At 40.3% G+C, this 27,292-nt stretch overlaps 1 protein-coding gene across 5 annotated transcripts in view; it reads left to right on the forward strand.

Moving 5' to 3' along the window:
* NBEA (neurobeachin) overlaps positions 1-27,292 on the forward strand; it is an 873,840-nt gene that overhangs the window by 836,430 nt on the left and 10,118 nt on the right. For 4 of the 5 annotated variants that reach the window (XM_079778900.1, XM_079778902.1, XM_079778903.1 and 1 more), the window contains 4 exons: positions 6,841-7,033; positions 9,805-9,876; positions 13,492-13,647; positions 14,895-15,065. In XM_079778900.1, coding sequence (XP_079635026.1) covers positions 6,841-7,033; positions 9,805-9,876; positions 13,492-13,647; positions 14,895-15,065 — 592 coding nt within the window. The remainder of the gene's footprint in view (positions 1-6,840; positions 7,034-9,804; positions 9,877-13,491; positions 13,648-14,894; positions 15,066-27,292) is intronic. The other variant, XM_079778901.1, reaches the window with a different exon arrangement.

Here is a 27,292-nt window from a genome sequence, read left to right on the forward strand (position 1 = left end):
TGCCACTTAGACCAGCACCTGGCATGCAATAAGTTCTCAATAAACATTAGCTGGTGTCATCAATCATCACTAGCTATTTAATTTAAGTTAAATTTTCCTTTTCCATTTGCAATGGAAAAAATAATATTATTTTCATTTTTTAATTTCTTTCTTGATTAAGGTATTACACATGTGTCCTCATCCCCCAATTAACCTCCCAACACCCCCACTCCTGCCCTCATCCCCCTGTTGTCTGTGTCCATTGGTTAGGCTTATATGCATGCATACAAGTTGTTTGGTTGATCTATCCCCCTTACCCCCACCCTCCCCTGCCTTCCCTCTGAGGTTTGACAGTCTGATCAATGCTTCTCTGTCTCTGGATCTGTTTTTGTTCATCAGTTTATGTTGTTCATTATATTCCATAAATGAGTGAGATCATGTGATATTTATCTTTCTCTGACTGGCTTATTTCACTTAGCATAATGCTTTCCAGTTCCATACATGCTGTTGCAAATGGTAAGAATTTCTTCTTTTTTACCTCAGCATAGTATTCCATTGTGTAGAAGTACCACATCCCTGTCTTGTTCCTGTTCTTAGGGGAAATGGTTTTAGTTTTTGTCCATTGAATATGATGTTGGCTGTGGGTTTGTCATATATGGCTTTTATTATGTTGAGGTATGATCCTTCTATTCCTACATTGCTGAGAGTTTTTATCAAGAAAGGGTATTGGATTTTGTCAAATGCTTTTTCTGCATCAATTGATATGACTATGTGATTTTTATCTCTCAATTTGCTTATGTGATGTATCACATTTATTGATTTGCGGATAATGTACCGTCCTTGCATCCTGGGATAAATCCTACTTGGTCATGGTGTATGATCTTTCTGATGTACTGCTGGATCCGATTTGCTAGAATTTTGTTGAGGATTTTGGCATCTATGTTCATGAGGGATATTGGCCTATAATTCTCTTTCATTGTGTTGTCTTTTTCTGGTTTTGGTATTAGGGTGATGCTGGCTTCATAGAATGAGCTTGGAAGTGTTCCTTCCTCTTGAATTTTTTGGAATAGTTTGAGGAAGATAGGTTTTAGTTCTTCCTTGAATGTTTGGTAAAACTCCCCTGTGAAGCCGTCTGGGCCCGGGCTTTTGTTTGTTGGGAGCTTTTTGATGACTGCTTCAGTTTCTTCCATAGTTATCGGCCTATTGAGATTTTTAGAATCTTTCGGATTGAGTTTTGGAAGGTTATATTTTTCTAGGAATATGTCCATTTCCTCCAGGTTGTCTAGTTTGTTGGAGTAGAGTTGTTCAGAGTATTTTTTAACAATCCTTTGTATTTCTGTGGGTCTGTTGTTATTTCGCCTCTTGCATTTATGATTTTGTTTATTTGGGTCCTCTCTCTTTGCTTCTTGGTGAGCCTGGCTAGAGGTTCATCAATCTTGTTTATCCTTTCAAAGAACCAGCTCTTGGTTTCATTGATCTTTTGTATTGTTTTTTTTTTTTTTTTGGTTGCTATGTCATTTATTTCTGCTCTGATCTTTATTATCTCCTTCCTTCTGCTCACTCTGGGCTTTTCTTGTTGCTCTCTTTCTAATTCTTGGAGTTGTAGAGTTAGATGATTTACTACCATTTTTTTCTTGTTTTTTGAGGTAGTGTTATAAACTTCCCTCTCAGGACTGCTTTCATTGTGTCCCATAAATTTTGGATTGTTGTGTTTTTATTGTCATTAGTTTCCAGGATGTTTTTAATTTCTCCTTTGATCTATTTGGTAACGCAATCATTATTTAATAGCATGCTATTCAGCTTCCAAATGTTTGCGTTTTTTGGATTGTTTTCATTGTAGTTTATTTCTAATATTATGCCACTGTGGTCTGAGAAGATGCTTGGTATGATTTCAATTTTCTTGAATTTGGGGAGACTTTGCTTGTGACCCAATATGTGGTCGATTTTTGAAAATGTCCCATGTGCACCTGAGAGGAACATATATTCCATGGCTTTGGGGTTAAATGTTCAGAAGATGTCAATTAAGTCCATCTGATTTAGTGAGTCATTTAGGATTGCTGTTTCTTTGCTGATTTTTTGTCTAGAGCCGTGGTCGGCAAACTGTGGCTCGTGAGTTACATGCGGCTCTTTGGCTCCTTGAGTGTGGCTCTTCCACAAAATACCATGGCCTGGGTGAGTCTATTTTGAAGAAGTGGTGTTAGAAGAAGTTTAAGTTTAAAAAATTTGGCTCTCAAAAGAAATTTCAATCATTGTACTGTTGATATTTGGCTCTGTTGACTAATGAGTTTGCCAACTACTGGTCTAGAGGATTTATCCAGTGATGTCAGTGGTGTATTAAAATCCCCTACTATGATTGTATTGTTGTCGATTTCTCCCTTGATGTCTTCCAGTAGATTTTTTATGTATTTGGGTGCTCCTGCAATGGGTGCATATATGTTAATCAGGGTTATATCCTCTTGTTGTATTGATCCCTTTAGTATTATGAAGTGGCCTTTCTTATCTGTTGTTATGTCCTTCACTTTGAGGTCTATTTTGTCAGATATAAGTATTGCTATCCAGCTTTTTTTTTCATTTCCATTTGCCTGAAAGATATTTTTCCATCCCTTCACTTTCAGTCTGTGTGAGTCCCTTGTTCTGAGGTGGGCCTCTTGTAGACAACATATATATGGGTCATGTTTTTTTATCCATTCAGTCACCCGATGTCTTTTGATTGGAGCATTTAGTCCATTTACATTTAAAGTTATTATTGAAAGGTACTTGTTTGTAGTCATTTCTATTTTTGTGCCATTGCTCCTTCTTACCTTTTTATTTCTTTTTACAGCATTGCCTTTAGCATTTCTTGCATTGCTGGCTTGGTAGTGATAAACTCCCTTAGCCTTTTTTTGTCTGCAAAGCTCCTGATTTCCCCTTCAATTTTGATTGAAAGTCTTGCTGGATAGAGTATTCTTGGATTCAGTCCTTTGCTTTGCAACACTTTGTATACCTCCTTCCATTCCCTTCTATCGTGATGTGTTTCTGTTGAGAAATCATTTGATAATCTGATGGGGGGTCCTTTGTAAGTAACTCTCTCTTTCTCTCTTGCAGCCTTTAAGATTCTCTCTTTGTCGTTAACATTTGCCATTGTAATTATGATGTGTCTTGGTGTGGGTCTTTTGGGATTCCTCTTGCTTGGGACTTCCTGTACTTGTGTAACTTTTTTCTTCCCCATATCAGGGAAGTTTTCTGTCATTATTTCTTCAAATATATTTTCTAATCCTTGCTGCTCTTCTTGTCCTTCTGGCATCCCTATTATATGTATGTTACTTCATTTCATGTTTTCCCAAAGCTCCCTTAGGCTCTCCTCCTGCTTTTTAATTTTTTCTCCAGTTGCTGTTCAGATTGAGCTTGTTTCTGTACTTTATCTTCTAACTCACTATTTCGGTCCTCCGCTTCTTCTAGTCCACTGTTGAATCCTTCCATGGTGTTTTTGATTGTAGCTATATCACTTTTCATTTCTTCCTGATTCTTGCATAAGTTGTTGATTTTCTCATCCATCTGGTGTATGAATTGTACAACCATTACTCTGAATTATTTTTCTGTCATGTTGCATGCTTCAGTTTCACTAATTTCCTTTCTTGGCGACTCCATTTTCTTTCCTCTGGGGATTGTGTCGTCTCCCCATTCTGACTATCACCAGAAGGTTCAAACGTTGAGTTGCGTGGGCCTGGGCCATGTGCAGTGGGAGCTTCGCACCACCCGAGTGTCACTGAAGAGCTCTGACACTAAGATGTGTGGCTGCCATGGGTTGGTGGGAACTAGGATAGTCCAGAGTCAGTTTTACCAGCGCTCAGTGTGGCCTCATGTGCGCACCTAGAATCAAGGACCCCACCTGCACCACACTGAAACAGAGACCCTGCTGGCGTGTGCCAAAAGTCATAGCCCCCTAGCGCATGCCAGGAGTTAGAGTTCCCCTGTGTCGGCACCAAGAATCGAGTATCAGAGTCTCTGTTGCTTCATGTGACCTCGTGCTGAGAATCAGAGTCCCTGTGTGTGCATGCACCAAGAATTGGAGTCACTGGCTCTTAGTGTGAATGCACTGAGAGTCAGGGATCCCAGGCGCATGTGATAAGAAACAGAGTCAAGTGACTGGTGCTCAGTGCTGCCTTTTGCCCTGTGAATCGGGGTCCTGGCCAGCTTGGGGGACTGGGTTGCACAGGTGGTTGGCAGGAGGTCTGCTCCTGCACTGCGGAAAAACAGACTTTCATGTGCATTTGCCCAGAATTGAAGTCAGGTGGCACTGCCACCTTGCATAGGCTTCGGGTTTGGTCGCCCGATTGCGTTGCGGGGAACAGATTGCCAGTGTCCACGTACTCTCAGGCTCAAATTCCTGTAGCGGAGCTTTGGCCAATGCGAGGGGCGGGTCTATCAGTTACTATGGCTCTACCCATGAGCCTGCGGGGAGGGGGATAGGCTCTGTGATTCACAGAAATCTGTGGCCGGGATGTCTGGATTCTTGGTGTCTGTGGGTCTGCAGTTGTGTTCGCAGGTTTCTGTCCCCAGTGGCTGTAGGGTCCTGGTTTGCATCTTAGACCAGACTGGGTGGTGCTGAGGCCAGGATCCTAGTCTCAAGCCACTCTGTTTCTCAAGATGGCGTGGTCTCTGTGCCTGCACTGGCTGCCCTGGAGTGTCCGGGTTAGGAGCGGGGCTCTGCCGTCTAAGACTGCCTGGTTTGGCAGCCCCTTGGAAGACCTGCAGAATCTAGCTGCCCCTAGCTCATACACACACACACCACACACGTCCACACACTCTATCGTTCCCTCACTCTCTCACACTCTCTCCCTCCCTACCTTCCTGCCGGTCACCATATTCCTTCCTCTATTATTTTTATTTTCATAGAAAAGCAGTCCTTTTTTAGTTTATTAGCAAATAGTGAACATTTCCTTCTTTATCTAATTTGAAGAAAACAAAAAATTTTCTGATAAACTTATTTAGATTTTTTAAAAATTGAGTTTTACTATTTTTTCTCTAGTAAAACAATGCTTGAAGATAAAAATGTATTTGCACAAAATGTGATGAATTACAGCTTATCAGTTTTTCTAGACAGTTATCAAGGCAGCAAATACCCTAATTTGGGAAACAGAGCTCTGGAATATGGTTCATAATGTAGGCATACACAAAGTTATAAGTTGTTATGTTGTGATGGAAGTGTTTTTACACCTTTCATTTATTCTGTCAGTTACTTAACAAATTTGTATTGATCCCCTTCTCTGTGTCAGACATGTTGGTAAGTATTGGCAATAAAGAGGCAAATAAGTACATCCTCTATACCTTCAAGGAGTCATTAGAGAAACTCCTAGTGAAATACATAAATAAAATGTTTGTTTGAACGCATTTTTTTCTCTATAATGGCTCAACCAGTTTCAGCCCCTGGATTAGTTGCTAATGAACTCTTCTGATTGAATGGGTCCTTGTGTGTGACAGAGCAGAAAGGACTATACCAAGTGTGCTTTCCCATACAAACCCCCAGTCAGAGTGTAGATTTAGACTCTCCAGCCTTGAGATGAAGCGTTTTTAATAAACTGTCCAAGATAACATATCTTAACACCTTACTTTGTGAAATGCTTTGGAAGAAGAGTTTATTCCTGAGTTAGTTTTCTCTGTTTAATAATCTACACTAATAAAAGAGTAAGATGCAAATTGACCATACCTTCACAATGCCCACCAGCCAATCAGGAGTGAGTATGGAAATTAACTCAACAAAGATGGCGGGTTAATTTGCATACGCAGGTGCTGAGCAGCCGAGGGCGGGGCGGGACAGGCGTTCCACACCGCCCCACCCACTCCGGGCCTCTGGGCAGCGTGGGAAGGTGGAAAGGCGGCTCCAGGTTGGAGTGAAAAGGCGGCTCCGACCGGAGCGAAGGCGGTGCCGGCAGCCAGGGGAAAAAAGGCCCATTCTTGCATGAATCTTCATGCATCGGGCCTCCAGTAATAATAATAATAATAATAATAATAATAATAATAATAATATTTATCCTGGATTAATGCCTTGTTAGAATTCATTACTTTCCTAGGTGAAATTGTTAGAGACTAAATTGACTTGGAACTGTTTATAAAGAACATTTAAGCTTTTTAAATTCATGTATCAGAGAATTCATATATATAGCAAACAATTACAAAACATGGATGAGAGCTAAATAATGTTTATTCCCAGGATCCCTATTTTGTGTTTTTATATAATAGTATTTATAGTGTTTTATAGTACTTAATAGTAGTACTTATAGTATCTATTGTCTCTCAAGTCATATGCTCAATGTTTTAGAAACAAAGATTTAAAAATTAAAAGCAGGTTAGCCCTCAGTAAGCGCACAGTACAGACTGGGAAAAGGAGGCATGGGCCATAAGCAGTCAGTAGTGCCACAGTAGAAATGTATGTAAAGCTCTGTCAATGGAGGCTATTATGTTCTTACTATATAGACAGTAGCCATGACCCCAGGTCAACCTGGTAAAAAATGAAAATATCAATCTGTGTACTTTATATTTTATGTAAACAGTGTCAGTAACTGACTTGACTAATTTTCCCACAAACCTGATGTTTTAACTGCATTGAATACTTATGCTACATCATGTGCACATAACTATAAGCTAACTTCTTACATTGCAGTCTGGTGGTACTTCCATGGAGACTGGTTGTTAAGAATTGGGTGTCCTCCATCAATGACTACCAGAGTCCCTGCTCTCTTTTCTCTGTGCTATCTTCACAGTACCAACGTTAGCATTGTTTTGTTCTCTGTATGCTCATGCTAACCTCATGCTCCCCAGAACTTTCACTAACTGTGTTATCCCTTTTGTTTTCTTTCGCTCTCTTCCTTTTCTATTCAACAGTGTTTCCTTCCACAGAGTCCGCTCATGTTTAAAGATCAGATGCAACAGGATGTGATCATGGTGCTGAAGTTTCCATCAAATTCTCCAGTAACCCATGTGGCAGCTAACACACTGCCCCACCTGACTATCCCTGCTGTGGTGACCGTGACCTGCAGCAGGCTGTTTGCAGTGAATCGATGGCACAACACAGTAGGTATGTGTCCCTAACAAAGTCACTTGCTAAATGGTTCTTAAAAACTGCAATTAAGGTAAGATATGTGTTTCTGCAGGCAAGCTACACTGCCGAATTAGCATCAAAAAGCAGCAGAGTAAATAATTGCCAGACCTAACTGTATGACCCTTGTCTGTCTTATCTGCTGCTATATTTTAATGCTCATGGAATGCTTAGCTAATGATCAAGTGTTCAATACATCTTTGATAAATAGAAGCAGTTCTTCAAATCAGTCAGGTCCTTCCACTCTATTCTACCCCCAGAAAAAACTAACAGTTTTCCCATATTAAACAAAGGTGAGTTTGAATCTGCATTTTCTGGATAATGGTTTCAAATCCTCTTTCTTTTACTTCATTAATTTCTTTAGCAAATATTTGAATGGCCACTGTGTGTCAGATAGTCCTGAGCATACAGCAATGAAGAATATAAACACCATCTTTCTCCTTGTAAAGCTAAGAGTCTTTGACAAAAGACAAATCTAAGTTATTCAGTAATCTCACATGTTTTCTTCAAACTCATTCCTGAAAGTTCCAGCCAGTTCATCTTGAAGTGATATAATTCTGTCATAAAAACTAGACATATTGATATTTATTTAATCAGAACATAAGTGGATGTGACCAAATTATTTAGTTGGCCCAGTTCACCACTTAAGATCTCCCTGGAAGCCCCAGGATTCCCACTGTCGCCAGGACTGAACAGATGAGCCATGGTGAATTAACTGAAATCTTTCTATTCTGTTGATTTCTGTATTGTTCTGAAAAATAGTCACTTATACCATAGCTTAGTCTCCTAAAAGCTTCTAAGTGTACCTATTTCACAGTTTTTGGTGATGTTATCAACATGAGGTGGAACTACTTCCATTCAATCAGTAATGTATAGCAAACATCTTCAAATATACAGGGTTGGGCAAAGTAGGTTTATAGTTATTTATTATGGAAATAATATAACAATAAATAATAATAATACAAGAATAACCTCTGTTCCTCACATACTCACAACTGTAAACCTACTTTTGCCCCATCCTGTATATGACTATTCACAGAAGTCTTAGCCTCTAGAAATGTTTTGCAGTGGGAGAAAATTATGAAGGACTAAATTTTTCTTTAGACTTGTTCAAAAGCATTATATGTTATACTAGTGGCCTGGTGCACAGATTCGTGCACATTGAAAGGAAATTAATTAGAAGAAATATTTTAATATCACTATTCGCCCTTTTTCTATAATAGAAGTGTCAACCAAATTCACGATTGACAATGACAGATCGAAACACACGCATGCGATTGGCGCCAGCAAGAGCTTTATATGTATCACGCATGCATGAGTCAACTTAGCCTTTTTATAGATATAGAATAGACTTGCTTAATTAAACCTGCTTTCTGATTTAGCTAAACTTTTTCCAGCCCAGTGAAGCACCCCAACTTCTCTTTCAGGTAATTGTCAGCAACACAGCAGTAAATATCAACATAAAGCAGATTATTATTGTAGATCACGCAGGGAGAACAAAGGGTAAAATATTTAACTGCAGCAGTGTTTGACTATATTCTGTGCAGTGAGAAAACCTGAAGTCATTTTCAAGGTCCACCATTTCTTACTTCTTTTTAGTCGGGTCAAATTTCTAAACTTTCTAAATCTCCGTTTTCCAGCTAATGAAAAGAAAATAGGATTCCACTGACTCTTCTATCTACCTATTCCAGGACTTCTTGAGGATCAAATGAGATGATGCACAGGAAAATGCTTCACAGACATTTGGTTACAGTGTGAAATGTTTCTATCTGGCTATAAAGCAAGTCGTGTTCCTGGGCTGAAGAAACTGCAAGGAGGCTAGTTGTTAGGGAGAGGAAGCTGGGCGTTGCTACATGACATCATTACCTGGTGGCCACAGCCACCATTTCCGGGCTGGGCTGGGCTGTGGGCCTCATTTTGTGCCATGGGGTCTCGGCAGCATTGGCTGTGATTTGGTGGGGTGTCGCTCCGGGGTGGTGGCGGGGCCTGTGTCCCACTTGGGGGAAACCGAGTGTTGCTTTGTGGGCCCCAGGTCTGCGGAGCTGTTTCTCTGTAAATGGCCAGTGCGCATCACTGCAGCTCCTGCATTGAGCATCTGCCCCCTGGTGGTCAGTGCATGTCATAGCGACCAGTCAGATGGATACTTAGCATATTAGGTTTTTATATATTTAGATAATCACATGTAATAAATTATGACTGATGACCTCAATCAAGCCCTAAAACATTAATCCTCTGAAGGAAGCTTTTACTGAGTTTAAGATTTGAGGTGTGGCTCAGGCTTATGCCTTTAGTTGACTTGTCCTACATTGAAAGAAGGCCCACTTGGGTGGGAGCGCCATCTTTCCCTCTGCCCGAGCCTAGGTGAACGTGTGCTCACACACATCGCTGTTTGCAGGCATAGCCTTTTCTTAGATTTCAGCCTCATTGGTTGGCCAGCAACCTTAGCTGTATTTTGGGTTCAAGAAATGTTATGATCATCTATTTTATCCAGTTTTTTGTTATGATATTAACACTCTTTCTAGCTTTCTACATTCTACATCCTAAGTGGAAACTAGCAGTCTCTATTGTAATGATTTTTTAAAAGACTATCTACAAAGACATGTGGTGGGACTTAATCATTCTCATAAGAATTTACCAAATAACCTTTAAGCAAATGTATATTTTGTATAATCATCATAAAATACTGCTTATTAGGAAATGCCTCTTTTCTGATAATTTAATGGTAGTTTTCTCTTTTTATTTAATCATAGGCCTCAGAGGAGCTCCAGGGTACTCCTTGGATCAAGCCCATCATCTTCCCATTGAAATGGATCCACTCATTGGTATGCTAACAACAAAAATATATTTTCATGGATGCTGACTGTCCACAAATGATAGTTGGATAATATTTTTATGCCACAAAATTAATGTGCAAATAATGTCAAATTACCAGTAAAGAGCTGTGAAAATCATAATATGCCATCTAAGAACGTTTTTGGTATTCAACAATTATTTGTGGCTTTCCTTTATGTTTTAGGAAGTCATTTTAAGTTGGTTCTAAACAAGGCACATATTTCCAAACTGTTCTTTCTTTCATCCTAAACTAGTCTTTTACAGCTTGATATTATTTAAAATATATAAAGGCTCAAAGAGATTATTAAAGAAAACTAATTCTGAAAAACATCTTTTTTAAGAAATCTTTATTTAGTAGGGCTAAAATATTTTTTAAATTAAATATTTCATATAAATCACAAGCTCATGAGCTATAACCCTTTGCAGAAGTTATTTCATATGTTTTAAATTAACACACACATCTTTATTATCCATATGATCCAGAACAAGCCTCTCAATCTTTCTAGGCCTCAGTTTCATATCTGCAAGATGGTTTATAATACTAATGTTGGTTTTGCCTATTTCAGGTGATCATGTAGAAAACTAAATTAGGAAAAAAAATAAAAATTTTATGAAATATTAAGACATATACAAGTTATAGTACTTTTTTCTTAAATTAATTCACCCTTTATCTATGAACCCAGAAATAAGATAGAGAGAGCCATTTCAGTCAGTTATACCCCTATATAAAATAGCATTTATATGTCTTTGGGAGGATATAAGGTTTAGTACCAGGAATATTTTTAGAGTCTAGCTATACCAAGAAAGATTGACAATGTCACATACAGGTAGAGTGTAACCATGGAAAAATTAATAGCTGTATTAGAATAAATAAAGGACCAATTATATAGTTATACTAGTGGCCCGGTGCATGAAATTCGTGCATGGAGGGGGGTTCCCTCAGCCCAGCCTGAACCCTCTCCAATTAGGGACTCCTTGGGGGATGTCTGACTGCCGGTTTAGGCCCGGGCTCAGGCCTAAACTGGCAGTCGGACATCCCTCTAGCAATCTGGGACTGCTGGCTCCTAACCGCTCACCTGCCTGCCTGCCTGATCGCCCCTAACTGCCTCTGCCTGCCTGCCTGATTGCCCCTAACCCCTCTGCCTGCCTTCCTGATTGCCTCTAACTACCTCTACCTGCCTGCCTGTCACCCCTAACTGCCCTCCCCTGATGGCCTGATCTTGCCCCCAACTGCCTCTGCCTGCCTGATCTCGTCCCCAACAGCCCTCCCCTGCCGACCTGATATCTCCCCTAACTGCCCTCCCCTGCCATCCTGATCTTGCCCCCAACTGCCCTCCCCTGCAGGCCTGATCAATCCCCCAACTGCCCTCCTCTGCTGGCCAATTTGGTTCTGATTGGTTGGTTTCTATGCCAGTTAGGTCAAAAGCTCCGTTTCCTAGGCAACCATTGGCTCCTCTCAGTTGACCCAGATTTGGTTCTGACTGGTCGGTTTCTATGCCAGTCAGCATCTTTGGGCTTATCAACGGGGCCTGATCAGAAAGGCGGGGCTGATCAGCAGCCCTGGTGGAGGCCTGGAGAGAAATGGAGGCATGGCTGCTGGCCAGACTGGGTGAGAAAGAGAGAGGCAAGTGCTGATCAAAAGCTGCCACAGAGGCTACAGATCAGTTCCTGCTTCTCCCTTCAGGCCTCTCTCTGGCCCTGATTCGCAGCCCCCTCAGCAGTCAGTGCTGGGGCACTTCACCTGCAGCAGAAGCAGTGGCAACCCAGCGCTGACTGCAGGACTGACTTCCGGTTGGTTGAGCCTCGGTCGTTACTGGTCGTTATGACCCAGGGTTTTTATATATTAGGATATAATTACTAGTGGCCTGGTGCACAAATTCATGCACATTGAAAGGAAATTAATTAGAATAAATTTTACTATTGCTATTCGCCCTTTCTCTATAATAGATGTGACAACTAAATTCACGATCAACAATGACAGATTGAAACACATGTTTGCGATTGGCACCAGTGAGAGCTTTATATGTATCATGCATGTGTGAGTTAACTTAGCCTTTTATAGATATAGAATAAACTTGCTTAATTAGACCTGCTTTCTGATTTAGCTAAACTTTTTTCAGCCCAGGGAAGCACCCCAACTTCTTGTTCAGGTCATTGTCAGCAACACAGCAGTAAATATCAACATGAAGCAGATTATTATTATAAAGCATGCAGGGAAAACAAAGGGTAAAACATTTAACTGCAGCAGTGTTTGACTATATTCTGTGCAGTGAGAAAACCTAAAGTCATTTTTAAGGTCCACCATTTCTTACCTCTTTTCAGTCAGGTCAAGTTTCTAAGCTTTCTAAATCTCTGTTTTCTGGCTAATGGAAAGAAAATAGGATTCCACCGAGTCTCCTATCTACCTATTTCAGGACTTCTGTGAGGATCAAATGAGATGAGGCACAGGAAAATGCTTCACAGACATTTGGTTACAGTGTAAAATGTTTCCACCTGGCTATAAAGCAAGTAGTGTTCCTGGGCTGAAGAAACTGCAAGGAAGCTAGTTGCTAGGGAGAGGAAGCTGGGCATTGCTACATGAGGTCATTACTTGGACAGTTGGACACTTAGCATATTAGCCTTTTATATATAGAGATAATTTGCATAGTGTTTAAGTGTCTTAGGATCTTTAATTTTGTTTGCTACCTTTCTTGCACAGTTTTTTTTTATTGTTTATCTTCTTTAGTAAATATATTATAGTGTTAGTAGATCCCCACAAATAGTAGCACATAGATTTAATTAGTGTTAGAGAGTGATGATGATCTTCTACATCACATTTTCTGTTTTAGAATTCAGCCCATGGATTTAGCCTGAAAGGGCCGTGTAGAGTAAGGGATAGACTGGCATACAGACAGGCACTAGGGAAATCAGATCATGTTTCTGTGTTCTTGACTTTATTCAGATCCCAGTCCTGTCCACTGACTCTTTCTTTGCCTGTCTCTTTCCTCTTCGGTTCCTCTCCCATCTTTTTTATTTCTCTGGTCCCCTGCCAGCCCATTCTGGAAAGGCCTTCTGTTTGTTGACAATCCAAGTCTTTAAAGCTGCTGACCTAAAGGTTCCTATGGGACTGCCCATATAGCAATATCTCTTGTTCAAATCTCTATCCTCTTTTTACATGAATTGTAAATGCTATCAGAAAATGACAGATTGTTGCAAATATTAAGATATTTTTTCTTTATATGGTATATCTCAGACAGTATTATTCCTCATTAATGTCGAACATGTGGACACTAATGAACTTGTGTATAGTAAACATATATGAAATTAAATGCATTTAGATATTTTTATTGTTTTAAAGTCATTATCTTGAATTCCTCATATTATATTTATTTATTGGTGGAGGAATAATTTACATTTATGACAATTTTTAAATATGTAATATGGTTTATAAATAATCACTGCTACTAAAAAAGTTTCTATTCCTCATGGGTAAATATAAAATATTAACCTATATACCCTTAAAAAAACTTTTTCTACACAAATGAAGCATAAAAGTATTACTTCTATAAGTGCTTGATGAAACTTGTATGAAATATTTCTTTTTTTTTTCTTCTATTTACCTTTAGCCAATAACTCTGGTGTGAACAAACGGCAGATCACAGACCTTGTTGACCAGAGTATACAAATCAACGCACATTGTTTTGTGGTCACAGCAGATAATCGTTATATTCTCATCTGTGGATTCTGGGATAAGAGTTTCAGAGTTTATTCTACAGAAACAGGTACCCTTTGATTTGAAATACCTTATTCTCTTCAAAATGCCTATTGTTATATTTAAATCGTAAAATGGAATCATAATAATGTAGTCATTTTTATCTTGAGTGCCAAGATCCAAATTAAATGTTTACATTATAAGTTAATAATTATTTATCATGCCATCCATTCTGAACTTTAGCATGAACCCTGATTTCACAGGACAAAGGGGACTATTGTCTCCTTCCAAATCAAATCCAGTAAAATACCTTAAATCTCCCTTTGGTCTGGCTCAAACAAAAATCATCATTGTGTTATCTTGTAAGTCCTTTTCTTAAAAATCCCAAGTGATAGTCTTGTATTATTTTTCAGAAGCAATTCAAGAAAGCAAATCTGTCGCTATGATTTAATTACCTTACAAATTTGCAGGTCTATAGGGTCACTTTTCAAAAATATCCTATATAATAAAGAGGTAATATGCAAATTGACCATCGCTTCAACACACAAGATGGCCACCCCCATCTGGTCAAAGATGGACACCCCCATGTGGACACAAGATGGCTGCCACAAGATGGCCAGCAGGGGAGGGCAGTTGTGGGTGATCAAGCCAGCAGGGGAGGACAGTTGGGAGGGACCAGGCCTGCAGGGGAGGGCAGTTGGGGGCGACCAGCTGGGGAGAGCAGTTAGGGGCAACCAGGCCAGCAGTTGGGGGGGACCAGACCTGCAAGGGAGGTTAGTTGGGGGGTACCAGGCCTGCAGGGGGGCAGTTGAGACAGACAAGGCCTGCAGGGGAGGGCAGTTGGGGGTGACGGGCACAGCAGGAGAGGGCAGTTGGGGGCAACCAGGCCTGCAGGGGAGGACAGTTAAGGGCGACCAGGCCTGCAGGGGAGGGCAGTTAGGGGTGATCAGGTTTGCAGGGGAGGGCAGTTAGGGGCAATTGGTCTGGCAGGGGAGCAGTTAGGCGTGATCAGGCTGGCAGGGGAGTGGTTAGGGGGTGATCAGGCTGGCAGGTAGAAGCAGTTAGGGGCAATCAGGCAGGGAGGCAGGCGAGCATTTGGGAGCCAGCAGTCCTGGATTGTGAGACCTAAACGGGCAGTCGGACATCCCTTGAGGGGTCCCAGATTGGAGAGGGTGCAGGCTGGGCTGAGGGACACACCTCCCCTACCCGCCCCCCCATGCACAAATTTCATGCACTGGCCCTCTAGTAGTAAAATAAAGCTCTTGCCATTTATAGAAAAATGGCAAATGAATTAAACCTGCTGTTTCTGTGTTTCAGGGAAATTAACTCAGATTGTATTTGGCCATTGGGATGTAGTCACCTGCTTGGCCAGGTCTGAGTCCTACATAGGTGGGGACTGCTATATTGTGTCAGGGTCTCGAGATGCGACCCTGCTTCTCTGGTACTGGAGTGGGCGACACCATATCATTGGAGACAACCCTAATAGCAGTAAGTATTGTCCTAAACTGTCCTATCAGACTATAAATTCATTTAAGTATAATTTCCCTTTTTAATTTTCCTAATAGTTTTTCCTGAGTTTGTAAGGATTTTAAAATATGAAAGTTTAGGTGGCAAAAATTTCTATTGGAATGTAGCTTTATTCAATGTGTAAAAAAGAGCAAGTATAATAACTTTTAGCCTGGAGATGCTCCCAGGTCCCTTCACATTGACCTTCTGCTCAGCTGCCCTTCCTTTATCTCCAAATGCCCCTGTCCTTCAGAAATTTCCTATAGTGTCACCTGATTCATTAAACCTCATGTAGTTTCTCCCAGATGAATATATTCTCTCCCTCCTCTGAATTTCCATAAAGTTTTACTTGTACCTCAGTGAGGACATTTACTACTTTCTGCCATGTAGTATCGTAACTATCTCCTTTTATTCATTTAACAATGATTGAGTACCCACTTCAGAATAGTCATTGAGAAGGCAAAAAATTAATAAGGGGGTTTCTTTGCTTGGGATGATTCCTAAGTGTTTTTATTCAACAATGCTCTTTAAGATTTTCTGTAGAGGGAAAAAATGGGAATCCAGAGTAAAATAATTTTAGAAGATACCACATATACACTTATTTGCTATGAAGCTGTAAAAGTCTTACACAAATAAATCTGTTAACAGTTGTTTAACCCACAGTTTCTCAAACATGTTTTCCATGGAACCTTTGTTCATGGAAAATCAGTTATTGTTCCTTGGAACTGTTGTTTTGAGGAAGCACTGAAGTGTGTCATGAGTCTCCCCCTTTCCATTTGAAGTCTCTGATTCCTGGCATAGTAACACACATAATAGGTTTTCAATGAATAGTGTTAAGTGACTGAGGACCAGATAAGAGGTTGCCTAGACATAATTACTGTTTTTAATTACCAAGCTTTCAGTAGTTGAAGTTCACATGTTTACAGTAAATTAGAGAATGGTTTCTATAAAGCATTGGTAATGGCAAGTACCTAAACCAGGGTTATTCTAATCATAATTCATACATTGGTCCAAGCTTAAACAGTACTCCAAAATAAACCAAAACATGACTTAAGGGAATATTGATGACTAACAGAGATAAGAATTTCTTAAGAGTACTGGCATCTACCACTGAAATATTGTAAGAATAGATGAGAAATGTGCAAGATGGCATATTGCAGCTGCGTGGCTGGAGGCTACCTTCTCTGGTCCATTCCAACCTGTGAGATAGCTGGGGATGGAAACTGAATTGTACATTTACTCAAGTCCCACTCACCCCCAACTCTTATGTGTTTTGACAGGAATACTGCAAAAATAGGAAATGGCTTTCAATTGATAGGAGCAAAGGCGCTATCATAGTACAGAAAAAAAATAGATAGATGATAGATAGATGATAGATAGATAGATAGATAGATAGAATAGATGACCAAATATTTTGTGAGGTTTTATTCTTGCCTATAGCTACCGTTGAAGAGCAATAGATGAAGAAACAAAGTGTATTGTGAAGTAATGTCTCTTAGTGTAGATAAAAGATAGTGTGTGTATTATACAATTCAGCCTCTGTTTTAAGTTGTGAACTAAGATGTAATACTGGTTTAAGGAAAAAAAATCAACATTGCTTGATTTCCAACTGGCCAAATAATTAGCTACCAATTTTACCTTATAAGAAACATCATACTCCAAATACTAACAAATTAATGTGTGTGTGTGTGTGTGTGTGACATTTGATCTGCCAGTGATAGCTTTATTATTCTCAAGTATAGAATATTATCACATTATTTTATCTAAATGTATTTTCACATATTTCCAATGTTTCTGTATATCAATAGTAGTGTAACATTCATTAGAAAAGTTGAATTAAGCAGCAAGTCTGTGTAGTATCATCTATTTATATTGACAAAAATTAGATTTATTATTAAACATTTTTTAAACAGAACACTGCTTTGAATCTAATCAATTAACATCTTCAAAATGAAGCTCAGAAATGATTAAAATTATATTTCAAAAAAGTATTGAATTCTTTAAAGCTACCATCTGGTAGAGATAAGATATTTTATATAATGTACTGCTATGATGTAAAGAATTTTGAAGAAAAATGTTAAATTATAGTAATTATCTGTTAGCTACTTTATTCTCTAATGTTATTTTAAACCAAAAGATGGTTAACAATTGATTATAGCTTTGATCCATCAGTTAGCAAGAAAAGTTAGATGTAGTAAAATTTGGAGTGTTTAAAGTTCCTTACAACAGGAGCTATATAAATAGAAATGTTTATGTTAATCTTTAAGAACAAAATTGTGAATATTGTATTGGTTAAAATGCAGCATTTTATTTAAGATTGCCCTTAAGAAGTTACAGCAGCAGAAGCATCGATCAGACCGTCAAACCTCAGAGGGAAGGTAGGGGAGGGTGGGGGTAAGGGGGAGAGATCAACCAAAGGACTTGTATGCATGCATATAAGCCTAACCAATGGACACAGACAACAGGGCGGTGAGAGCAGGAGTAGGGGGGTGGGGGGGCCATGGGGGGATAAGGACACATATGTAATACCTTGATCAATAAATAAAAATAAATAAATAATAATAAAAAGGAAGTTACAGCAGGATATTATCAGTGTATATTTTTCAGTATTACCTCCACATATAAGAATTTATTTTTATTAATAGATGTTGTCATCATTATGAACCTAAATTTGATTAACTTGACAGATTTATGACTTCCATAAAATCCACCTGGTCAAGACTTTATTGGACATTTAATGTGGATATATGTGATATGGCTTTATTTCATGTTATCTTTAATACATGTAATGCTCTTCTAGAATACACAGGCTGAGCACCTAAAGTGTTAGTCAAACAACAAGCATGTATTGAATGTCTACTGTGTGTTGGTACTATTTTTTTAAAACTTATTGGGATGGCCAAAACCGGTTTGGCTCAGTGGATAGAGCGCCGGTCTGCGGACTGAAAGGTTCCGGGTTCGATTCCGGTCAAGGGCATGTACATTGGTTGCGGGCACATCCCTGGTGGGGGGTGTGCAGGAGGCAGCTGGTCGATGTTTCTCTCTCATCAATGTTTCTAGCTCTCTGTCCCTCTCCTTTCCTCTCTGTGAAAAATCAATAAAATATATTTAAAAAAAAACTTATTGGGATGACACTGGTTAACAAAATTATATAGGCTTCAAGTGCTCAATTCCATAAAACATCATCTGTACACTGCATTGTGTGTTCACCACCCCAAATCAATCTCCATCCGTCACCATTCATCCTCCCTATACACCCTCCTCTGTCTCCCTCCAGGCCCACTCCCTACAACAACCACCACAGTGTTGTCCCTGTCTTACAAGTTTTTTCTTTTTTGCTTAATTGCTCCACCTGCCACACCCAGCCCCAACCCCCGACAGCTGTCAGCCTGCTATCTATGTATGAGTCTGTCTCTGTTTTGCTTGCTTGTTCATTTTGTTCATTAGATCCCACATATGAGTGAAATCATATGGTACTTGTCTTTGACTGGCTTATTTTACTTAGCATAATGCTGTCCAGGTCTTATCAGCAGAGGATGCTTTGGAGTCAAAATCTCTTAGCTTCTGCCGTTTACAGGAATCTATATTACACTGATCACAAAACTGCTTTTCTTGTTTGGATGTATTCATTCATTATGTATGCGTTACATGAATCATGAATTGCTATCAGATGATATTTGATATCATTAATATTTTGAGCATCTACAAAATGCTTAGCCTTACCTCTTGGGTACAAATTGATGGTTATGTAAAAACTGCCTTCAGCTTTTTGCCACATATATAATCACAATAGGAAAAAATAATAATTAATCATACTAAGTATTTGATTAACTTGACAGATTTATGACTTCATCTGTTAAAGCAGCCAGCCTAGCTGTGACTAGAGAGACCATATACGTTGGCAGTTCACTTTTTGTAAAGGCAGTCACACACTGAATTGACTGTCACATCAGGTATCAGTCATGGGTGTTGACATAGATGTAGCCCTTGCTATCGGAAAACTCACAATATGAAAGAAAAAGATTTTTTTTTCTTTTCCGGTTTAATCTGTTCCAGCTACCAATTCACAGGTCATAGAATCAGGCTATGTGTTTTCTATTTCATAATGCATTGCTCCTCAAGACCAAAAAGCTAGTTATGTATAAATTCATATTAAGTGTGTGACACAGTGCCCTTAGGTTTGGAGGGTTGTATATATTAACCTAGACTTGCAGTCCTAGCATGAAACATAATATTCCATTGGCTGTTAGGATTCAGAGATTAGCTTTGGTATAGATAATGAATTGCTTTATATGTCAGAGGCTGAATCATATTTATACAGCACCACATCAAAAGATGCATTTACTCACCTTACTTTGCACACCGCTCAAGGTAGATTCAAGTTACTTTAATACAGGGATGAGCAAAAGTAGGTTTACAGTTGTGAGTATGTGAAACAGTTTATTCTTGTATTGTTATTTATTAATCATTTTAATATTTATTTGTATTATTTGTCTTATTATCATATTATCATTATTTTATAGTCTTATTTATGATTTATCTTTTAGACGGTGATGGCTGGTAATTTAACCTACTTTCGCCCACCACTGTATATTTATGCTTCTTTTGCATTGTCATTATTTTTCGATGGATAGCTCTATTAGTGCCACAGAGAAAAATAAGTAGTTTGTGGATTTTTTGGATATGGAAAGAGTTTATGGCTTTATTGTGTCAAAAATATTGTTGTGATTAAACATCTCAGAAAAAAAAAAGCTTTTTTAAAATTATCTTATAGTTTCAATGAATTTATGACCAAGACAATGAAAATTTAAAAAAAAATTATTACAAAGAGTTTTAAACCGTAAAAGAATAAAGAAAAAGATACGCATAGGTTACAGTTGAATCATAGTTGTTTTATTAATATACTAGAGCCCTGGTGCACGAAATTTGTGCATGGATGGGTACGGTCCCTTGGCCTGGCCGGTGATCAGGGCTGATTGGGGCCTTCCAGCTGTCAGCCGGGGCGTTCCTTTTGGCTGCTGGCCAGGGCCTTCCTTTGTTCCATGCCGCCCTCTGGTGGTCAGAGCACATCATAGCAAGTGGTCGAACTCCTGGTCAGTCAAACTCCTGAGGGGAGAATTTGCATATTAGCCTTTTATTATCTAGGATTTTAAAATACTAACTAGAAGCCCGTTTGCACGAAGATTCGTGCAAGACATTCATTCACCTGGCTGCCTGCACCAGTTTTCCGCTGGCACCAGGGGGACCCAGGCCTTGGCTCTGGCCACTGTCTTCTGCCTTCTTTCAGGGTCGGGGCTTGGCCCCAGGTGGCGGCAGCATGGGGCAGGCGCTGCCCACCCCACGCCGCCAGCAGCGATCTGGGCGCCTCCCACCGGCCTGGGTCCATCAGCCACTCAGCGTTCGGAGCAGCGGGAGGCCCCACCCCTCCCGCCGGCCCGGTCCCGTCAGCCGCTCAGCGATGGGGGGCGGGGCAGTGCGTGGGGGCCGCCATCTTGGTTAATTTGCATAGCACCCTGATTGGCTGTGGGCATAGCGAAGGAACGGTCAGTTAGCATGTTCCCCTTTTATTAGGTAGGATAATCATTATTACTCTTTCAAACTTGTGACTGTGAAAATCAAAAATGTTCTTAGATATTTACATAGGTCCTGACTTGATAACAGAATTATAGGCAAGTGAGGGACAGGTGCTTTAATCTGAAACAGACTTTCACAAAAATTCTGAATTTGGAAGTGATAAAAATTAATTTGTGCACTTTAATTGGGAGCAGTCTACTGTGTGAGGGAAAGGAGAGCAGAACAAGCAATTTGTGCTAAAAGCTGATTGAATTTTTTGTCAGGTAGGTATCCTGGACTTGGCCGCTAATCCTCCTGAGCCCCTCTTTGCAATATATTACAACCCATATCTGCCTGGTGTTCTTTAAAAGGATCAATGCTATTCCTAGAATCCCTAGAGCCTAAAATTTCATTGATCTTGGGACTTGACATTTCTCATTATGTGCTGTATCTTCCAACAAGATAGTCACAAGAGGGGCAAGTCAACACTGTTTTCTCTTCAGCAGACTTTTAAAACACATTGGGACCTCAGCTCAAAATCAAATCTTGCTTTTAAAATGTGTGGCTTTAATGTTTATACCAGATATGAGGTGCTTTATAGAGAACTAGTTAATACATGTATAGAAAATTTTGAAAATTGTAGCAATAGGAAAGTTTAAAGAGAATTTACTGTTCATCTTTCCAACTCAAATCTACAAATATTCTAAAAATATGTATAAGACATTGGCATTGTGCTTTTTCTATTTCACTTTTAAAAACAAGTCTTTCAGCAATGTGTGAGCATCATGCACACTATGCAATGAGAAGCCCATTGAAGAAGAGACTCCAGCTGTGCACACATCCCTTCCCAGGCTCCCATTGTGCATGCTTCAGCTCTGGACTCTGAACCTCCTGTCTGCCATAACCTGTCACAAAACATTGGCCAGATTACATCCCTGTCTTTGTTTTCATCCAGCCTTCTTTTCAAATGACTATCCTGGTTCCCAGTTCTACAACCACCACTAACCGTTGGCATTATAAGAGATGAAAGCATGAGTAAAGAATAGCCCAGAGGTATTTCAAATGTATGCATACATATTAGATGATGAATTTGACTCACTTCTCAGAACATGGAATCTTACCTAAGGTTTAGTGTATGTTAAACCATCTTGTCATTAAGTATTAAAGGACAGTTATATGTGTAAAATGTTTTTCCTCATAAGACTTTCTGAAGGCCACGTGGTATCTGTAGTGTAACATCTCTAGCACAGGACCTGGTCTACTGGACCTCTCAGCCCTCCAACACTCAGCCTGACGTTAGGAGACTTTATAGGTTTTGTGACTAGGAAGGGGGCTAGCTGCTTGCCACTGGGTCTCTGCCTTTCCTTTACCTTCATGGAACTAAGGCTGCAAGAGCCTTTGGCCTGCATCAGAAGCACGATAAAAAACAGAAAAGTGACTAATCTGTTCTCATAATCAGAGAGCTTCAGATCACAGACCGGGTTGGAGGAAGGCTCTCTGGGCATTAGGCAGAAACACACTTCCTTGGGAAAGGTAGGTGGGTTACAATATTGATTATTTTTGGAAGGTTATGGTAGGAGAGTAATGTACTGTGCCCTAGATCTAGGTTCAAGACTTCAAGGGAAAAGGTTTGCCCTGCAACTGTAGTGCTCAGAGGAAAATGTGCTCAATGTCATTCATCTCTGAGGAAGAATGAATAAATAGGATTCTCTCTTCTATTTTTCACTGAGTACTCTATGAATATATAATAAAATGAAACCACATCATGGGATGTTTTCAATCCCATGGAATGTTCTTAATGTGGGTAACCTTGTGACCCAGTCATTTTGGATACTTGAGCCAGACTTCAGCTGCAGTCCTACCTGTGGCTGAGGACACAGTATCTTGATAAGAGACTTCTCACTGACACGGTTTTTCTGAGCTATCCCAGCAAATGTCTAACATAATTTTTTGTATAAATCTTGAAATCAGAGTAGTGATGGAACTATAGCACCCATTGATTAGATCTCTTATTCTGGGATTTATGTAAAAAATCTATCGTATTTTATGTAGGTATAAGCATGAATGAAAATGCCTTCTGCAATGATTCTGCAATGACTTAACAACAGTCATAGATAAAATCCGAATGTCGTATAGCATCAGGAGGTTTGACTTCTGACTCCAGCACAACTGTACTGAGGATCAGAGACCTTAGAAACTGCTGTTTTTGCTTAGTTCTGATTCAGAAGGACCAAAGCATATTAGTAGTTCCACAAATTAGGTTGAAAATAAGAACCATGAGTAATCTTTACTTTGATCATTTCTCTAAAAGCCTAGACTACGTCACTGAAAAAGCTCTTCTTGTCACTTCTATGTGAATGGCAACATCCAATGCCTTTGTACTTTTTTCATCATCTGTTTTGAAAACACTGAAATGATGTTTGATAAAAATGAGATGAAATCTGTCTATGATAAGCCTTTTTATATTTAGGGTTTCTAAATGCTTGCCCATAAGGAATCTCAAAATTGGATGTTTGTTCTTCATCATTCATAGTGATTCCCTCACACAGAGAATGCTTCTGTTGAAGAAATGACTGGGCACTGAGTGTGATGGCGCTGTGGTCCTTAGAGAGAAGGTCTCACCTGCACCTCCCCCTGCACTTTAACCCTCAGCTACATCCATCAATTGTGATGTGACAGTGACAGAATATTCCCAGGATTTTGAATGATTGTTGAAGTGCATAACATCTGTCCCTGGCAATGAAATGAAAAATAGGAAATATGCTTTCTCCCTGCTGCAGGTTTTCCAACTCAAAGTCTCTGAATAACATTTTATTTACTTTTTATTTACTTTTCTCTAGTTTAAAGAGGGAAACAGTGCTTTCAGAGGTCCTAAATGATACCCCTAATAGCTAAGTTCTGCAGTTTATTCAAAGGGTCTGGGGACATTGTAATGATAAATAAAATATTTTAAACTTTATAAATCAGATGCTAGCTTTTGAAAATGTATTTCTTAATAGAAAGAAATATTATATGCATAAAATATATTTTAAATATTTCATACATTTTTTCAATTCCCTGCAATAGAACTAGATTGCTTTTTACTCTTTCTGTAGCATATAAAGAAAAAGTTTGAGAAACTCTTACTGTATATAAATTTTATTAAACATATAATTTCAGGGTTTTTTAATTCATCAGTCTCTCTGATAAAATTATTCATTTAGAAAAATTAAGGATAGTATTTCACATAAAATCTTAATACTCAATCCTTATTTTACCAGGAAATTCAGGACGTCTTTGAAACATAATTTTATAAATTATATAACTACTAGCAGCCTGTTTACACGAAGATTCGTGCAATAGACCTTCATTCACCTGGCTGCCTGCACCAGTTTTCTGCCGGCACCGGGGACCCAGGCCTTGGCTGTGGCCACCGCCTTCTGCCTTCTTTCAGGGTCGGGGCTGCACCCCAGCCTCCCTGCTACAGATCGCAGGAGCCGACCCCCGGTGGTTGCCTGCGATCTGTGCAGGATCCCCGATGGTGCCCAAGGGGCTCGGCCGCACCCCAGCGTCCCTGCGACAGTTTCCTGGGCTCGGCCGCACCCCAGCGTCCCTGCGACAGTTTCCTGGTGGGCGTGGCTGGTGGTGTAGCGAAGGTACGGTCAATTTGTATATTACTCTATTATTAGGTAGGATGTTTCGTACAAATCCAGACTGCTGACAATTACAAATGATATTCTGCCAATATTTCAACATATTATAGACTAAACAAAAATTTAGAAAAGATCACCAACTGATATGGCCTGCCAAACCATTCACACATACACACATACACTCTATCCAAGTAAGAGTTGCCTCAAAAGTAAAATTGAAGCTGATGCAGGTGAGAAAACTCACATAAAAGTGTGAGTAATTTCTAAGGAGACAGAAGATGGGTGGGTGTGAAGGAGGAGATATTGGCAGACCAGAGGGGAAGAGTGTTGGATGCTTGCTGGGAGGTAGGTACAATTCTCAGAGACAAAATGGGCAGAGGATGGGAGTCCACCCAACCCAGAATATGAGTTCACAGAGGAAACCAGGCCAGCACGCCAGGAACTCAAGTACTATGAAAGAAAGTTCATGAACTCAACAGCCAGAATGAAGAGAAAAGTATAGAGTTCTTTTTTAGAAGGCATAATATTCTCTAAGTCTAAGATATAAGAAAGGGGGCACTAAGGTTACTGGTAATCTATATATATAAAAGCCCAAGTGATCATCCGACCAGGGGAGCAGATGGTCAACGCACAGGCATGGAAACATGGAACAGACTGATGAATCTCAGAGGGAAGCGGGGAGGGCAGGAAGAGATTAACCAAAGATCTTATATGCATACTAGAAGCCTGGTGCACAGATTTGTGCATTGGTGGGGTCCCTTGGCCTGGACTACGGGGATTGGGCTGAAACTGGCAGTCCAACATCCCCTGAGGGGTCCTGGATTGCGAGAGGGTGCAGGCCAGACTGAGGGACCCCACCGGTGCACAAATTCGTGCACCGGGCCTATAGTGTTATATATTTCTTAAACTAGGTGGTGAGTACAAGAGAATTTATTTTCTCTTAACCTTATATATGTTATAAATATTTAATATGTAATAAATTTATAAAAAGTATTTAATTCTAAAAAACAAAGGGAGCATAGCCTGTGTGGCTTAGTGGTTGAGCAGCAGCCTATGAACCAGGAGGGCATGGCTTGATTCCTAGTCAGGGCACATGCCCGGTTGTGGGCTAGGTCCCCAATAGGGGGTGCACAGAAGGCAGCCAATCAATGATTCTCTGTCATCATTGATGTTTCTATATCTCTCTTCCCCTCTCTTCCTCTCTGAAATCAATCTACACTAATAAAAGAGGAAAATGCTAATTGACCATACCTCCACTATGCCCAGAGCCAATCAGGAGTGATATGCAAATTAACCCAGCAAAGATGGTGGGTAAATTTGCATACACAGGCATGCAGGCAGAGGCCCTATGCAGCCTATGGGATCCAAGCTGCAGTCAGGGACCTGGGCAGCCAGATCCAAGCTGAGATGGGGACCCAAGCAGGCAGTGTCAGGCGGCTTGCACCCGGGCAGGCAGCGCCCAATGCCGCCTGCCCGGGTCCAAGCTGCCCCGCCGCCTGCCGGGGTCCAAGCCGCCCAGCAATCGCAGGCAAAGAGCCCACGTCCAAGCCGCCCTGCGATCACGGGGTGAACAGGCCAGGCGGAGCCACCCTGCGATCCCGGGTCCAAGCCACCCTGCGATCACGGGGCGAAGAGCCCAGATCCAAGCCGCCCTGCGATCACAGGGCGAACAGGTGAGGCCTAGCCGCCCCGCGATCACGGGGAGAACAGGCCAGGCCAAGCTGCCCCATGATCACGGGGTGAAGAGCCCGGGTCCAAGCCGCCCAGCGATCACAGGGCAAAGAGCCCGGGTCCAAGCCGCCCAGCGATCACAGGGCGAAGAGCCTGGGTCCAAGCCGTCCCGCGATCGTGGGGCAAAGAGCCCGGGTCCCCCGATCGTCCGGCTCACCGGGTGCACCACAGATGGCCCTGATCGCCGGCCAGGCCTAGGGACCCTGCCCTATATATTGGGAACAGTCTCTTAGATTTAAAAATTAAAACCTGGCAAGGCTACTCTAACACTGAAAAAACAGGATGATGCAGCGATGACATGCATGGACTCTGGTTTGCACAATTTGTGGTCGGCCCTGATTCTGACACTTATAGCTGTGTGATAAAGCCAATTACTTAACTTCTCTCTGCTTCAGTTTTTCTACCATAAGATGGGGAAAATGGTACTACTGCCTCAGAAGGATCATGTTATGTACTACTTTTTATAATCAGGGGGAAAAAATGTAGCTGCACATCCAACAGCAAGATGCCTTTCACCTGTATGAAAAGTAGGATCACTGGTGCGTGTAGCATCCCAAATTGCAAGAGGGATGTCTGACTGCCAGTTTAGGCCCGACATCCCCTGAGGGGTCCCGGATTGTGAGAGGACCCAGGCCGGTCTGACGGACCCCCCTCCCATACATGAATTTCATGCACCAGGCCTCTAGTAAAAATACATTAAAAACAAAGGGAAATCAGATAGATGCCAATTTGAAAAGATGAACTTGGAGGAAAAAATAAGTCTACAGTAATGTTTCTCAAACTCAACTAATACACTGATCCCTTTAAAGACTACAAAATTGTCATTACCAATGACTCTGAGAAATGTGTTCTTGACCCCGTGAGCCCTATTTGGAGAAACAATGACTTAATTAAATTTCAATTTTAAATTGCCATAGACTAAATTTTGACAGAAATTTTATCCTTATAACTGGTTAAAAACATTTTTAGAGAATTATTAAAATACAAATCTCAAATTTGAAACTTTTTGTAGAACTTTTCTACCTCCAGATAATATTCACAGATCTCAGGGTACATAGACTGTAGCTTGAGAAATACCAAGAATTCTGAAAGAGTTGTAGTTACAAGACCAAGTTACAACATGCCTTTTTAATGAAAAAAGTAATGGGCAATGATACTGACAACTTAAAGTGAATAATGATGTTTATATATATGCACAAAGGCATATTTACATATAATACTCTTTGCTAAGATGATATTATAGCATCAACTAAACAACACAGCCAGGATAAATCAGTGTCATAGCTAGAGCTG

Source organism: Cnephaeus nilssonii (genome assembly GCF_951640355.1).
Source record: "Cnephaeus nilssonii genome assembly, chromosome: 8".
In the NCBI taxonomy this organism is placed as follows: Eukaryota; Metazoa; Chordata; class Mammalia; order Chiroptera; family Vespertilionidae; genus Cnephaeus; species Cnephaeus nilssonii.